Genomic DNA, 13,957 nt, shown 5'->3' with positions numbered 1-13,957 from the left:
GTGGCAGGAGTGGCCTCTGCAGGCCACAACACTCATATGCGTATCTCACTGTGCTGGATTCTTTTGACCACACTTTAAATGATTTATTTGTGTCTTGTTTTGCTGTACATCTTTCTGTTCTTAAGGACAGTAAATAAAACTCTTTCAAAAGTTGAAATCAAAAGGAATATTCATATCCATCCTATATCAAACAGTTAATTAATTTTAGCAACAGTTTAAGACCTAATTGGAATATACAATTACCGTTCTTTGTCTTTTATTGCTTGCTCTGACATCCTTTTCTTCAGTTCCTCCAGTTGCTGCTGATCTCTTTTTTCCATAGCATCTCTCTGCCTCTGCTTCTCCATGTAATACTGTTTAATCTGAGAATATAAAAATGATTTCACAGTGTGGGTCAAGTAATAAGTAGACCTTCAATAGCTCTTTCCTCCATCAAACAAATCACCATGACTAGACAATATTTATCCTCAAGTTCTTAAGGAGGTTAGGGAGTACATATATAAACCCTTGACGAATATTTTTAGGAAGTCACTGTGCACTGGGGAAATTCAGAAGGATTGGAAAATGGCAAATATTATCCCTTATATATAAAAAAAGATGATCGGGCAAATCCAAGTAAGTGTAGGTTAGCAACCTTAACATTTATCACAGGTAAATTAATGGAAGGAATTACTAAGGAAAAGATCGAGCAACACATGGCAAAGACAGGAGTTTTACTGAACAGTCAGCATGGGCTCAGAAGAGGGAGGTCGTGTTTTAGTAACATGCTGGCATTCTATGAGGACGCAACAAAAGTATATTATCAAAGTGGAGCTTATGATTTTATTTATCTGGACTTTCAAAAAGCATTTGATAAGGTACCACATGAGAGGTTGGGCATCAGACTAAAAGAGGTGGAAGTGTAGTGTGTAGATAGTTAAAACACAGCAAGCAAAGGATTACGGTGCAAGGAACCTTATCTGAAATTTATGTTAACACTCCTTCAGGGTTCAGTGCTAGTGCTGATGATATTTTTAATAAATATAAATGATTTGGATAGGAATATAAGTAACAAGGTGGTTAAGTTTGCAGATAATATCAAGATAGACGGATTGGCAGATAATCTGGAATATGGCATACAGTCTTGGGCAGATTTGTGGCAGATGAAATTTAATGTCAGTAAATGTAAAGTATTACAAGTAGGAAATATAAATGTTAGGTTTGAAAACACAATGGGAGGTCTGAAAATTTAAACTACACCTTATGAGAAGGATGTAGGAGTCGTAGTGGACTCTACGCTATCAACTGCCAGACAGTGTTCAGAAGCCATTAAGAAGGCTAACAGAATGTCAGGTTATATAGCGCCTTGATGTGTGGAGTACAAGTCCAAGGAGGTTCTGTTCAAGCTTAATAATGCACTGGTGAGGCCTCATCTGGAGTCCTGTGTGCAATTTTGGTCTCCAGGCTACAAAAAGGACATAGCAGCACTAGAAAAGGTCCAGAGAAGAGCGACTAAGCTCATTCTAGGGCTACAGGGAATGAATTATGAGGAAAGATTAAAAGCAAAAGGAGATTAAGAGAAGACATGATTGAAGTGTTTAAAATTATGAAGGGAATTAGTCCAATGGATCGAGACTGTTATTTTAAAATGAGCTCATCAAGAACATGGGGAAACAGTTACAAACTTGGTAAATGGTAAATTTCGCATTAACATTAGAAAGTTTTTCTTTACAGAAAGAACAACAGACATATGGAATAAGTTACCAAGTGGTGTGGTAGACAGTAGGACTTTAGGGATCTTTAAAACATGATTTGATGTTATTTTAGAAGAATTAAGTGGAAAGGACTGGTAAGCTTTGCTGTGCTGAATGGCCTGTTCTCATCAACAGGGATGTAATGTTCATATGTTCCAGAAAAAGCCTATATTTTCCGTTAATTCCAATGATGACTTTTATCAACCATAAAGCAAGTTCAGTACAAACTAATACTGGAGTATCCAAAAGGGGTACCAAGCACATATTTCTCCAAAAATGACATAGAAGGCAGAAAGATAAGTATCTATATAACACATTCAGATTCTGCAGATTCCTCATAAAAGTAAATATAAACCAGATTTTATAATTCACAATGTAGCATAGCAAACACAGACAATTACTTTTGATCTAAAAAACATGCAGAATATAAATTATTGACTATGTTATTGATTACCTTTCACATTTACTTACCTTGTATTACTTGTCAGGGAGCGTTAAACCAATGAAAGTCCAAGTACCTGTTCTTTAAGATTTGTTAAGAGTCTGGCGCACACACACACACACACACATATATATATACAATCAGTATATACAGTATATGTATTTTGATTTGTAAAAGTATTGCCATTCATGCCTGCCTGTCTGTCTGTCTATCTATCTATCTATCTATCTATCTATCTATCTATCTATCTATCTATCTATCTATCTATCTATCTATCTATCTATCTATCTATCTATCTATCTATCTATCTATCTATCTATCTATCTATCTATCTATCTATCATATGGTGCCTTTCACAAATCTATCTATCTATCTATCTATCTATCTATCTATCTATCTATCTATCTATCTATCTATCTATCTATCTATCTATCTATCTATCTATCTATCTATCTATCTATCTATCTATGCCCCTAAGGTGTGATGGTTCAGTCCTATACATTATCTCACTAAGTTTCTTTAGCAGTACAGATGAGACTGTACAAACAAGTCACTTTGGATGACAGCATCAAATAATAACCTGAAACTGCCTTCTGAGAAAAAGGAAAACAATATGTGCGTTAAAACCAATACCTTTTTTAGGAATTAGTTTTGCATGAGAATACAAAGATCAGGTTCAATTTTTTATTATTTTTTTGTTATGTGCTTCATTAAAATTAAGATGAAAATGATCAAAAGGATAATATATTTTGAGAAATTATCCCAATGTATTCAGATATACAAACTCCAAAACAAAAACAGCAGGGCGTTAATTTTACATTTTTTTGTTAACAGCAAACTTTACATCTCCACCCCTTCATATGTACAGTACAGTTGTATCTGGGCAAGAATAACTGCAACAATATCCCCAGCATGTGTGTATGACAAGCCTACAAAGCAAGTTCTTTGTTGTCTGTTGTGGGGCTAACTCATTGCCCAAGTAGTTTTCTTATAAACGGGGGCTTATTTATTTACTTATCCCATAAAATCATAATCAGAAAATGAGGAAAATACAGTGTATTTTAAAAGTAAGCAGCAAAAGAGGGCTTCTACAAATTATTCAATTAAGGGTCTGAATACTAAGGGTCTGAATACTAAGGGTCTGAATGAAAGATTTCAGTTTTTGATTTTAATAAATTTGCAAACTTTCCTGAAAACATGTTCTGACTTTGTCAGAATGGGTTACTGAGTGTAGACTGATGGGAAAACCAGCAAATTTATCCATTAAAATTAAATACCGTATATCTTCCAATAGTAGCCCCGGCGTTTATTCAAAAAATTATTCGGACGGCCCGGCATTTAAAAGAGCCCGGCGGTTGTTGGAGACCGGCTATTATTATTTGCCTCGCAGACGGAATGGTGATGGGTAAACGGGGTTCATTTGGCAGTAAAATACGGCATGGTACCGTATTTACGGCCACAAAATGTAGGCAACAACACCGGATGAACATTTCAGGATTTAATGAAATTATCAGTACAGCAGTACGGTATTATTAAAGCATCCATCCATCCATCCTCTTCCGCTTATCTGAGGTCGGGTCGCGGGGGCAGCAGCTTGAGCAGAGATGCCCAGACTTCCCTCTCCCCGGCCATTTCTTCTAGCTCTTCCAGGGGAATCCCAAGGCATTCCCAGGCCAGCCGGGAGACATAGTCCCTCCAGCGTGTCCTGGGTCTTCCCCGGGGCCTCCTCCCGGTTGGACGTGCCCGGAACACCTCACCAGGGAGGCGTCCAGGAGGCATCCTGATCAGATGCCCGAGCCACCTCATCTGACTCCTCTCGATGCGGAGGAGCAGCGGCTCTACTCTGAGCCCCTCCCGGATGACTGAGCTTCTCACCCTATCTTTAAGGGAGAGCCCAGACACCCTGCGGAGAAAACTCATTTCAGCCGCTTGTATTCGTGATCTCGTTCTTTCGGTCACGACCCATAGCTCATGACCATAGGTGAGGGTAGGAACATAGATCGACTGGTAAATTGTGAGCTTTGCCTTATGGCTCAGCTCCTTTTTCACCACGACAGGCCGATGCAGAGCCCGCATCACTGCGGACGCTGCACCGATCCGCCTGTCGATCTCACACTCCATTCTTCCCTCACTCGTGAATTAGACCCCAAGATACTTGAACTCCTCCACTTGGGGCAGGATCTCGGTCCCAACCCTGAGAGGGCACTCCACCCTTTTCCAGCTGAGGACCATGGTCTCGGATTTGGAGGTGCTGATTCCCATCTCAGCCGCTTCACACTCAGCTGCAAACCGATCCAGAGAGAGCTGAAGATCACGGCCTGATGAAGCAAACAGGACAACATCATCTGCAAAAAGCAGTGACCCAATCCTGAGTCCACGAAGCCGGACCCCCTCAACGCCCTGGCTGCGCCTAGAACTTCTGTCCATAGAAGTTATGAACAGAATCGGTGACAAAGGGCAGCCCTGGCGGAGTCCAACTCTCACTGGAAATGGGTTCGACTTACTGCCGGCAATGCAGACCAAGCTCTGACACCGATTGTACAGGGACCGAACAGCTCTTATCAGGGGGTCCGGTACCCCATACTCTCGGAGCACCCCTCACAGGATTCCCTGAGGGACATGGTCAAATGCCTTTTCCAAGTCCACAAAACACATGTAGACTGGTTGGGCGAACTCCCATTCACTCTCCAGGACCCTGCTAAGGGTGTAGAGCTGGTCCACTGTTCCGCGACCAGGACGAAAACCACACTGTTCCTCCTGAATCCGAGGTTCGACTATCCGACGGACCCTCCTCTCCAGAACCCCCGAATAGACTTTTCCAGGGAGGCTGAGGAGTGTGATCCCTCTGTAGTTGGAACACATCCTCCGGTCCCCCTTCTTAAAGAGGGGGACCACCACCCCAGTCTGCCAATTCAGAGGCACTGTCCCTGATGTCCATGCGATGTTGCAGAGACGTGTCAACCAAGACAGCCCTACAACATCCAGAGCCTTGAGGAACTCCGGGCGCATCTCATCCACCCCCGGGGCCCTGCCACCAAGGAGTTTTTTGACCACCTCGGTGACCTCAGTCCCAGAGATGGGGGAGCCCACCTCCGAGTCCCCAGGCTCTGCTTCCTCATTGGAAGGCATGTTAGTGGGATTGAGGAGGTCTTCGAAATTCTCCCCCCACCGACCCACAACGTCCCGAGTCGAGGTCAGCAGCGCACCATCCCCACCATACAGTGTTGACACTGCACTGCTTCCCCTTCCTGAGACGCCGGACGGTGGACCAGAATCTCCTCGAAACCGTCCGAAAGTCGTTCTCCATGGCCTCCCCAAACTCCTCCCATGCCCGAATGTTTGCCTCAGCAACCACCGAAGCCGCATTCCGCTTGGCCTGCCGGTACCTATCAGCTGCCTCCAGAGTCCCACAGGACAAAAGGGACCGGTAGGACTCCTTCTTCAGCTTGACGGCATCCTTCACCGCTGGTGTCCACCAACAGGTTCGGGGATTGCCGCCACGACAGGCACCGACTACCTTACAGCCACAGCTCCGGTCAGCCGCCTCAACAATAGAGGCACGGAACATGGCCCATTCGGACTCAATGTCCCCCACCTCCCTCGGGACATGGTCGAAGTTCTGCCGGAGGTGGGAGTTGAAGCTACTTCTGACAGGGGGCTCTGCCAGACGTTCCCAGCAGACCCTCACAACACGTTTGGGCCTACCAGGCCTGACTGGCATCCTCCCCCACCATCGGAGCCAACTCACCACCAGGTGGTGATCAGTTGACAGCTCCGCCCCTCTCTTCACCCGTGTCCAAAACATGTGGCTGCACGTCCGACGACACGACCACAAAGTCGATCATCGAACTGAGGCCTAGGGTGTCCTGGTGCCAAGTGCACATATGAACACCCCTATGCTTGAACATGGTGTTCGTTATGGACAATCCATGACGAGCACAGAAGTCCAATAACAAAACACCACTCGGGTTCAGATCGGGGGGTCATTCCTCCCAATCATGCCCTTCCAGGTCTCACTGTCATTGCCCACGTGAGCATTGAAGTCTCCCAGCAGTACGAGGGAGTCCCCAGAAGGTGTGCCCTCCAGCACCCCCTCCAGGGACTCCAAAAAGGGTGGGTACTCCGAACTGCTGTTCGGTGCATACACACAAACAACAGTTAGGACCCGAAGGCAGAGGGAGGCTACCCTCTCGTCCACCGGGGTAAACCCCAATGTACAGGCTCCAAGTCGGGGGGCAATAAGTATGCCCACACCCGCTCGGCACCTCTCACCGGGGGCAACTCCAGAGTGGTAGAGAGTCCAGCCCCTCTCAAGGAGATTGGTTCCAGAGTCCAAGCTGTGTGTCGAGGTGAGTCCGACTATATCTAGCCGGAACCTCTCGACCTCGCGCACTAACTCAGGCTCCTTCCCCTTCAGAGAGGTGACATTCCACGTCCCAAGAGCCAGCTTCTGTAGCCGAGGATCAGACCGCCAAGGTCCCTGCCTTCGGCCACTACCCAACTCACACTGCACCCGACCTCCTTGGCCCCTCCCATAGGTGGTGAGCCCATGGGAAGGGGGACCCACGTTGCATCTTCGGGCTGTGCCCGGCCGAGCCCCATGGGTGCAAGCCCGGCCACCAGGTGCTCGCCATCGAGCCGCACCTCCAGGCCTGGCTCCAGAGGGGGGCCCCGGTGACCCGTGTCCGGGCGAGGGAAAACGCCGTCCAAATTTTGTATTCATCATGGAGGTTTTGTTGAACCGCACTTTGTCTCATCCCTCACCTAGGACCAGTTTGCCTTGGGTGGCCCTACCAGGGGCATAAAGCCCCGGACAACAGAGCTCCTAGGATCATTGGGACACGCAAACCCCTCCACCACGATATTTATTAAAGCAGTATACGGTATTACCATAAGCATGAAAAACAGGTACGGTAGACGTTTACTGAACTTTCTTGGCAATGATTCCACCAGCACTGGCCTGCACCAGTCCGAATTTCACACGAAAGCGCTCATCAGCCCGACAAGTCACGCATCTATCACACATATACGTATACAATACATTACGACATGAGATTGGATAAGATAAAATAAAGTACAGTACTTACCATCTACTCGTCGTCTGAATCGGTAATGATTGCTTCGTTATTTGCGAGTTCATCTTCATCTTCCTCTTCTTGTGATGGTAATACAGGTACTCCCATTGCTTGTTGTCGCGCAGTAATCAGTTTCGCACTCCCAGCATGGGAGATCCATCGCATGCATTGATGATTCCACAATCCTTGAAGGATTTTCTTATCATTTCTGGGGTAATTTCTTGCGAAGCTGATATTATCCACGTTACTAACAAACGCAGTGCCGGCGCTTTCAAATTTCCACCAGCTGTAAACCCCTTATCTTCTTCCCCTGCCATCCAATTATCATACAACTCTCGAAGCTTGTCTTTGAGGGGCTTGTTCCAAACAACATCAGCAGGTTGGACGTACTTGGTGCAACCACCAGGGATAACTGCTGTTGACATTTTATATTTCTTCAGTTCTTGTTTCGTTTCCTCACTGATGTGACAGCGGTAAGCGTCCCAGACAAGAAGTCTCTTTCGGAAACAGAAAACACCGCAAACTTTCTGTAACCACATTATTGTTAATTCCTGATTCATCCATCTGTTTGTTGAGGTCGCTACCACAGCTTCTTGGACATCCTGTAGTCTTGCCACTTCTCGCTTTGCGCCCCGAAATACAATAAACGGCTTCAATTTTGTGCCATCTGCTTTTGCTGCCAATGTGACAGTGAAATGAGATTTCTTGTGACCAGAAGTTTTTATTGTAACACTCCTATTGCCAGTTGGTTTGACTGTTGTAGAACCAGGCATGTCGAACCAAGCAGATGTCTCGTCCATTCCAATGATTTCGCCGTCCTTAACTCCATCTGCAGTTCACTGATCGGCAACCCACATCACAAAAGAAACAAGCTTGTCAATAACTTGTTCAGGATCCTTCTGCGCCAGCGAAGTCTTCCGACGGAGCGATAAATGATGGCGTTTCATAAATTTGTCAAGCCAGCCAGCACTGGCTACGAACATTTCTTTTCCTTTTGAAGCATCATCAATCTCCGTATCAAAAATCCTCTTCGCTTTCGTGTGGACCATTTTCCTGGAGACACACGCACCTTCCAGTCTTTGTTCAATAATCCATGTTAACACCAGTTCATCTAATTCTTCGCTCACTTTCTTAGCTCCTCCACCAGGCAATCGTTTACTTCTGGCACCTTTTTCTGCCGCCGTTTTCTCAATATCAGTCATCTGCTTGTGCCATTTTTGGATACGTTTTGGATCCACCCCAAAATGTCGTGCAGCTTCTTCGCCTGAATGTTCCTTTGCATATGTTACTGCATGGAGTTTGAATGGTAAATCAAATTACCGTTTCCTTCCCATCGCTCACACTACAAACACGGGCCCACAAGAACACAGTGACACGAACAGACACCCGCACAACCCTTCCGAAGGCAAAAGTGTCAGTGGAGGTAAAGGTTAACAGGTCACCGAGGAAGAGGGCGCAGAGTTTTTCACGTGATCATGTACTGTACTGTCACAATACAGCCCCTTCTTCCCTGGTCAAAGGAGAGGATTAACGTGTCGAAGATGGCATTTTCATGTTCTTCCCGCCCCTTCCACCCACCTCTGCCCTCCCTGTGGGGTTATGATTGACGTGGAGACGAAAGGGCAAAATGTACACAAAGAAATTTCGTTTTGACTTTCTCCCTTCCTCAATAGCATCCGACGACAAAACATTTTTAAAACGAAAAGGTACTTACCGTATGATTGACTGCAGGAGGGCGGTAGCCCAGGTGGTACGAAAAGAGGATTAGCGTACGGGAAAGGTCATTGGAGATCGGCGTTTACTACAGACCGGCGCTTAAAGGAGACCAGTGTCTGTTTGTCGCGACATCTCTACAAACCCGGTGTTTATTGGAAACGGGCGTCAATAAGAGCCGGCCACTACTAGAAGATATACAGTATACAACAAAATAAAGTGTGCAGAAAGTGAAAGGGTCTGAATACCTTCTGAATTCACTGTATGTGTGTGTGGGGGTGTATTGGGGCCACCAAATTAGCTAAAAGTGTAGGTTCAAATATTAATATTAACAATAGGTACATATTAGAATATACTTGCTCGCTTAGGGTTAGGTTAAATATTCTGGCTGTTATGTATACATGATATTTGTACCACACATGATGTTTTTTAATATTCGATTAACAATTTTGCTAATTGTTTGCTTGAGATTGCCTCCATAAGGCACAGACTGCTTACGACCCATGCACTGTTACTTAAAGGCAGCTCTTCATACGTCTTTGACACTGCAGGACAAAGCCCTTCACAGAGACAGAGCTCACTGCAAGTGCAAAGAGCAAGCAGAGCCAGGCACAATGCTTCCTCCTACCTGAAATGCACATCATAACTGAGACACATCACATACTGAATATCTGGTTTGGTGTGCTATCTCCAACTATGATCTTGTTGATATAAAACTGATATTTATACATACTTAACATACCTAACTTAGCCATCTGCAATGTTCTATCCTTAAGGCACCCCAGTATTTGTGGGTACCGTCCAATAAGCCCATTTTTTTTATTAAACTGCAGCAATTGCACACTGTATCACTAGCAAGATGTATTTACCCCCCCTTTTTTGACACCCACTGCACGCCCAATCTACCTGGAAAGGGGTCTTTCTTTGAACTGCCTTTCCCGAGATTTCTTCTAAAAGACAGGCCTGTTAAAGCCCATTGCGGCACTCAATGTGTGATATTGGGCTATATGAAAATAAATTGTATTGTATTGTATTGTGTAGCACCCCTGCTTTGGCTAACCACTACCTCGTGAATTTCAATCAGAGCTGTTGTTGTTGGAGAACAGCACACATAAGGAATCACTGGGGTACCTCCAGGAGAGGTCTGGGAACTAAATCTGTGTTGTGTTGTTCAACTTTTAAGATATCGATATGTTTTTGAAACACACAAGAAAATCTTGTTACTTTTTATTGTAATTTCCTCTAAGACTTTTTCATTTATATAGAAGTTTTACATACAGTATACATTTTAACCAAATGGAAGGCCCAACAGCTGAAACGCTGTGTTTCTAGCCATGTTTAAGTGGTGTCACTGTGGGTGTCATAAGTGCACCATGTCGGCGTGCATATGCTCAGGATGAATGGATTTAATCGCTGCTATTGAGAGATTTCACATTAAGAGAGATTTTATAGCAGAAAGCTCTGATTTACAACACACTGGCTCCAAACCTAAAACGTGTCTACAATGAGGCCTCACAGATGTGCTGCATACCCGGGCTTTGTCTTGCGTCCTTTTCTGCGTTTCTTTCTGTTTTTCTTTCCTTAGCTTTTCTTCAGCTTCCTCCTGCTTCCTGGCTGCTATTGCTGCTTCCAGCCGTGCCACCTCTTCTTGATAAGCCCGCCATTGCTCCAGCTGGAAAGAGAAAAAGGAAAATGCATGGGAGATCCTCTGCAAACTGTCTTTAAATTTGTGTTTATAATGGCTTACATCATCATTTTTTTCCTTCCTTTTCATTATTTTGAACATAAATCCTTCATGTTAACACTGCACAGCAAAACAGATTTTCATAACAAATGTTTGCTAATTACTTCACTGAAAAATATGTTTAAATTGACCCAGAAAGGATACATGCAAGATTTTTCCCTAGAGTCCACACCGCAGGTGTAACAGACATTAAAGATTTTGCAAAAAGGCAATTAAGCTTTCTGTCTGAATCATACGCAGCATCACTGACTGCTCATTATGAACATTTTCTGCTTAAATTATTCACTGCTGAAATACAGACAAAATGTCACTGTGCAATTAAAGCAGCATAACCGCTGTGCGCTAGCATGACTTGATATGAAACCCGGACAGGTACACTGGAGTGCTTTAGTCAGGGCCTGCCTTTCTCAAGTTAAAAGCGAAACTCTGCATCACACTGTAAACACTTTTAAAATAAATGTATAACACAGAACTCTCAATCTTTGCACTGAAGTATATCATAAACGACTTAAGAGTGAGCCCTGTATGTGGGCTGGTGGCTGCTCTCTTATTTTATTTTTTAAAGTGTCCGATTTTTTATTTGCTTCCCATTTTAATTTGAATACTGGGGCTCTAGGAGGCATGAATTATATGTGAGTTATTAGTAAAGTTTATACCACCTCCTTATATAACAGCACCTGATAGTGAAAAATGTTACATTAAGGTTTCACAGAAGTGAATAAAACAAGCTTAAAAAAGCAAAAGGACTGCAAATATTAGTCAATGTTCTTCAATTAAAAACCTGGCAACACTTTTGTCCCTCGAGCTTGCATGTGCCAGTGCTGAGAAAATAAATGGTGGGAGCATTTAATTTAGGTAGACATATAAAAAAACTGGCTAAATAGATCGACATATCCCAAAACTCCCGCGGACTTGTATCTGTGTGCTGTTGTTTCGTCATACTTGTATAATCAGGCAAAGGGAAGTTTGAAAAGAAATGTATCAGCCTAACAGCTGGAGCAGATAACAGGGTGCTGCACCCTGGTGGTCTTTTTCAGAACTACAATACAAATAGAAAAATCAAGAAAAAGAAAAAAAATAGAATGCAACGTTCTTAGTCCCCTTCTCTTAAAAACGGCTTATTTTTTGGGTTCAGTTTTGATCCAACTCTGAACACAGTCTGACAGTCAGAGGGTTGCTTAAATCCCCTCTTTTTAGATAAACATGTGATCAAGTATTGACTGCAAAAAAACTGCAATGGACCCACAGACCTAAAGCTATAAGAGAAGGCAGAGAAGAAAATCAGATATCTGCAGATACATAAAAGAGTCCTGAATTTAGGCATAGTGCAGGAATAGCAAAGGCTTAAGAGAAATACAGAGTGCCAGCATTAACATCAGTGGCGTGGCTAGGGGCGGGTGGAGGGAGCGAGCACATTTTTGGGGGCGGCATTATTGGCCAAAATAGCTCAGTACAATTCATGTGTAAGCATCAAGGTTCGGAAAAATGTCACTCATGAATGAAAAAAGTAAAATTCTCTGATTTTTATTCACAAATGCTTGAAAAATAATTTTCAGACTGTTCTTCTGTGACGGCATCAGACACAGCCGTTGAGGCAATAACAAAAATAAACATAAACATTACACCGATAATAATTTCTAGGAAGATAAACAACTAATTTATAATTTCACTTCGTTATCAATCCGAATGCGTTCTTGCTCTGCGCAGAAAACATCCCCACCTATCACTTGTACACCACACCGGTTCTGGTTTTCGTGGCATAATTATATTAAACTAATACTCAGAACACAGCTTATCAGTGCGTCTATACTATATTCTTGTCTAGTTGATGCTTATAAATAATTATATGTGAAAAATTATTGCTATTTCTCTATATATGAATAAATCTATGCAAAATTTACCTTCATTTTTCTCTATATGTCATTTTAATTTTCTATTTAAATAGGTTAACATATTCAGATATGTTCGAGGGCAGCAAATTGAAGCACCGCCCTGTCCTGAGCGGCATGAACTTGAGCTACGCCACTGCTTAACATAACTTTTGCAAACTGGTTTACTCCAGTTGAGGTCATCTTTGGGGTCTGAGTCTTCCCTGGCAGCACTTGGTGTAATGGGATGCCATTGTAATGCTGGGCCCACTCTCTCTCGCTCGCTGTCTCTCACACACACCTATACTGCCACTAGGCCAACTTACAGCTGTGATGCAGAAAATAAGACAGAACCAAATGGCAGATGTGTGGAGTGGAACTGCTAACCAGAAAGCAGAAATGTTAATAGGTTAGAAAAAAACAGAATAAACTAAAAACTGAAAACAGAGAACTATCACAGTTGGAAACCTTACATTTTTTATACTGAATGAAACATTTACTAAATGGATCAGGTGAACATTAACAGTAATTACTCATTTTTAAATATGTTAACATCAACTACATCACAAACTGACGCACGTACAGCTCTAGCCCTGCAGCTGGTGGTCGTCTACACAAACCAGTGCAATGGCGGCACATCATCAATAAGGCAAAAAAAGAATGTGAAAAGAAAACTCTTTCCAAAAATATAAAGCAAGTAAACAAAAATAAAAACATGGCAAGCTGAATTTACACAGCTGTAGATCTTGGAAACAGTCAATTCATCTTAGATGCACATCTTTGGGGACGTGGAAGGAAAACAAGAGTACCCGGAGAAGAACTCGCATAGACTGTGACTGGTAGTGGGAGTTTAACCCTGTGGACTAAATCCATGTGCTGCCCCCATATATTATCACTAGTCAAGCCCCTAGCAGGCATAAATTGTGCTGACTCTAGAACCATATATTACAAACATGTCAGCTGATTTTAAAGAATTAGCCATGGCATGAGTATAGACCTCTGGTAGTGGAGGTGTTATTTTGGTAAAATGATTGTTTCTTATTGAATTTATTGCTGTGATGTGATTACTACTGACGTCTGACTGACTGTTTTGAGTTGTGCTCATTGTCAGAAGCAGCCAAGTTGACTTAATGCAAATGAACTTTTCCACGCTGGCGTTCACTTCAGTACACACACATGTATAATTCAATCGCTCATACAGAGCTCATTCTACATGAGTCCATATGATGAAGCGTAACGCAGGACACAATGACAACAATGCACACCAAGCAGTAGTAAGCTAATGTGTAAAATGTAAGTAGTACCTGATAGATGCAGACATACTTACTGACCCAGTAAAACTCTTGCATACAGGAATTGATTTTTTTTTTACTTATTTTGGC

General features: G+C 43.3%; 1 protein-coding gene across 1 annotated transcript in view; it reads right to left on the bottom strand.

The window, feature by feature from the left end:
• The window catches only part of LOC114655444 (coiled-coil domain-containing protein 148-like), a 201,791-nt gene that overhangs the window by 25,136 nt on the left and 162,698 nt on the right, over window positions 1-13,957 (bottom strand). Inside the window, exons 10-11 of the mRNA XM_051931438.1 lie at window positions 10,495-10,635; window positions 244-362 (exon numbers count right to left, since the gene is read on the bottom strand). Of these exons, the coding sequence (XP_051787398.1) occupies window positions 244-362; window positions 10,495-10,635 (260 nt within the window). The remainder of the gene's footprint in view (window positions 1-243; window positions 363-10,494; window positions 10,636-13,957) is intronic.

Source organism: Erpetoichthys calabaricus, chromosome 8 (assembly GCF_900747795.2).
Source record: "Erpetoichthys calabaricus chromosome 8, fErpCal1.3, whole genome shotgun sequence".
Classification (NCBI taxonomy): Eukaryota; Metazoa; Chordata; class Cladistia; order Polypteriformes; family Polypteridae; genus Erpetoichthys; species Erpetoichthys calabaricus.
Note: the sequence above shows the minus strand (reverse complement) of the source record. Positions and strands in the feature narration are given on the sequence as shown.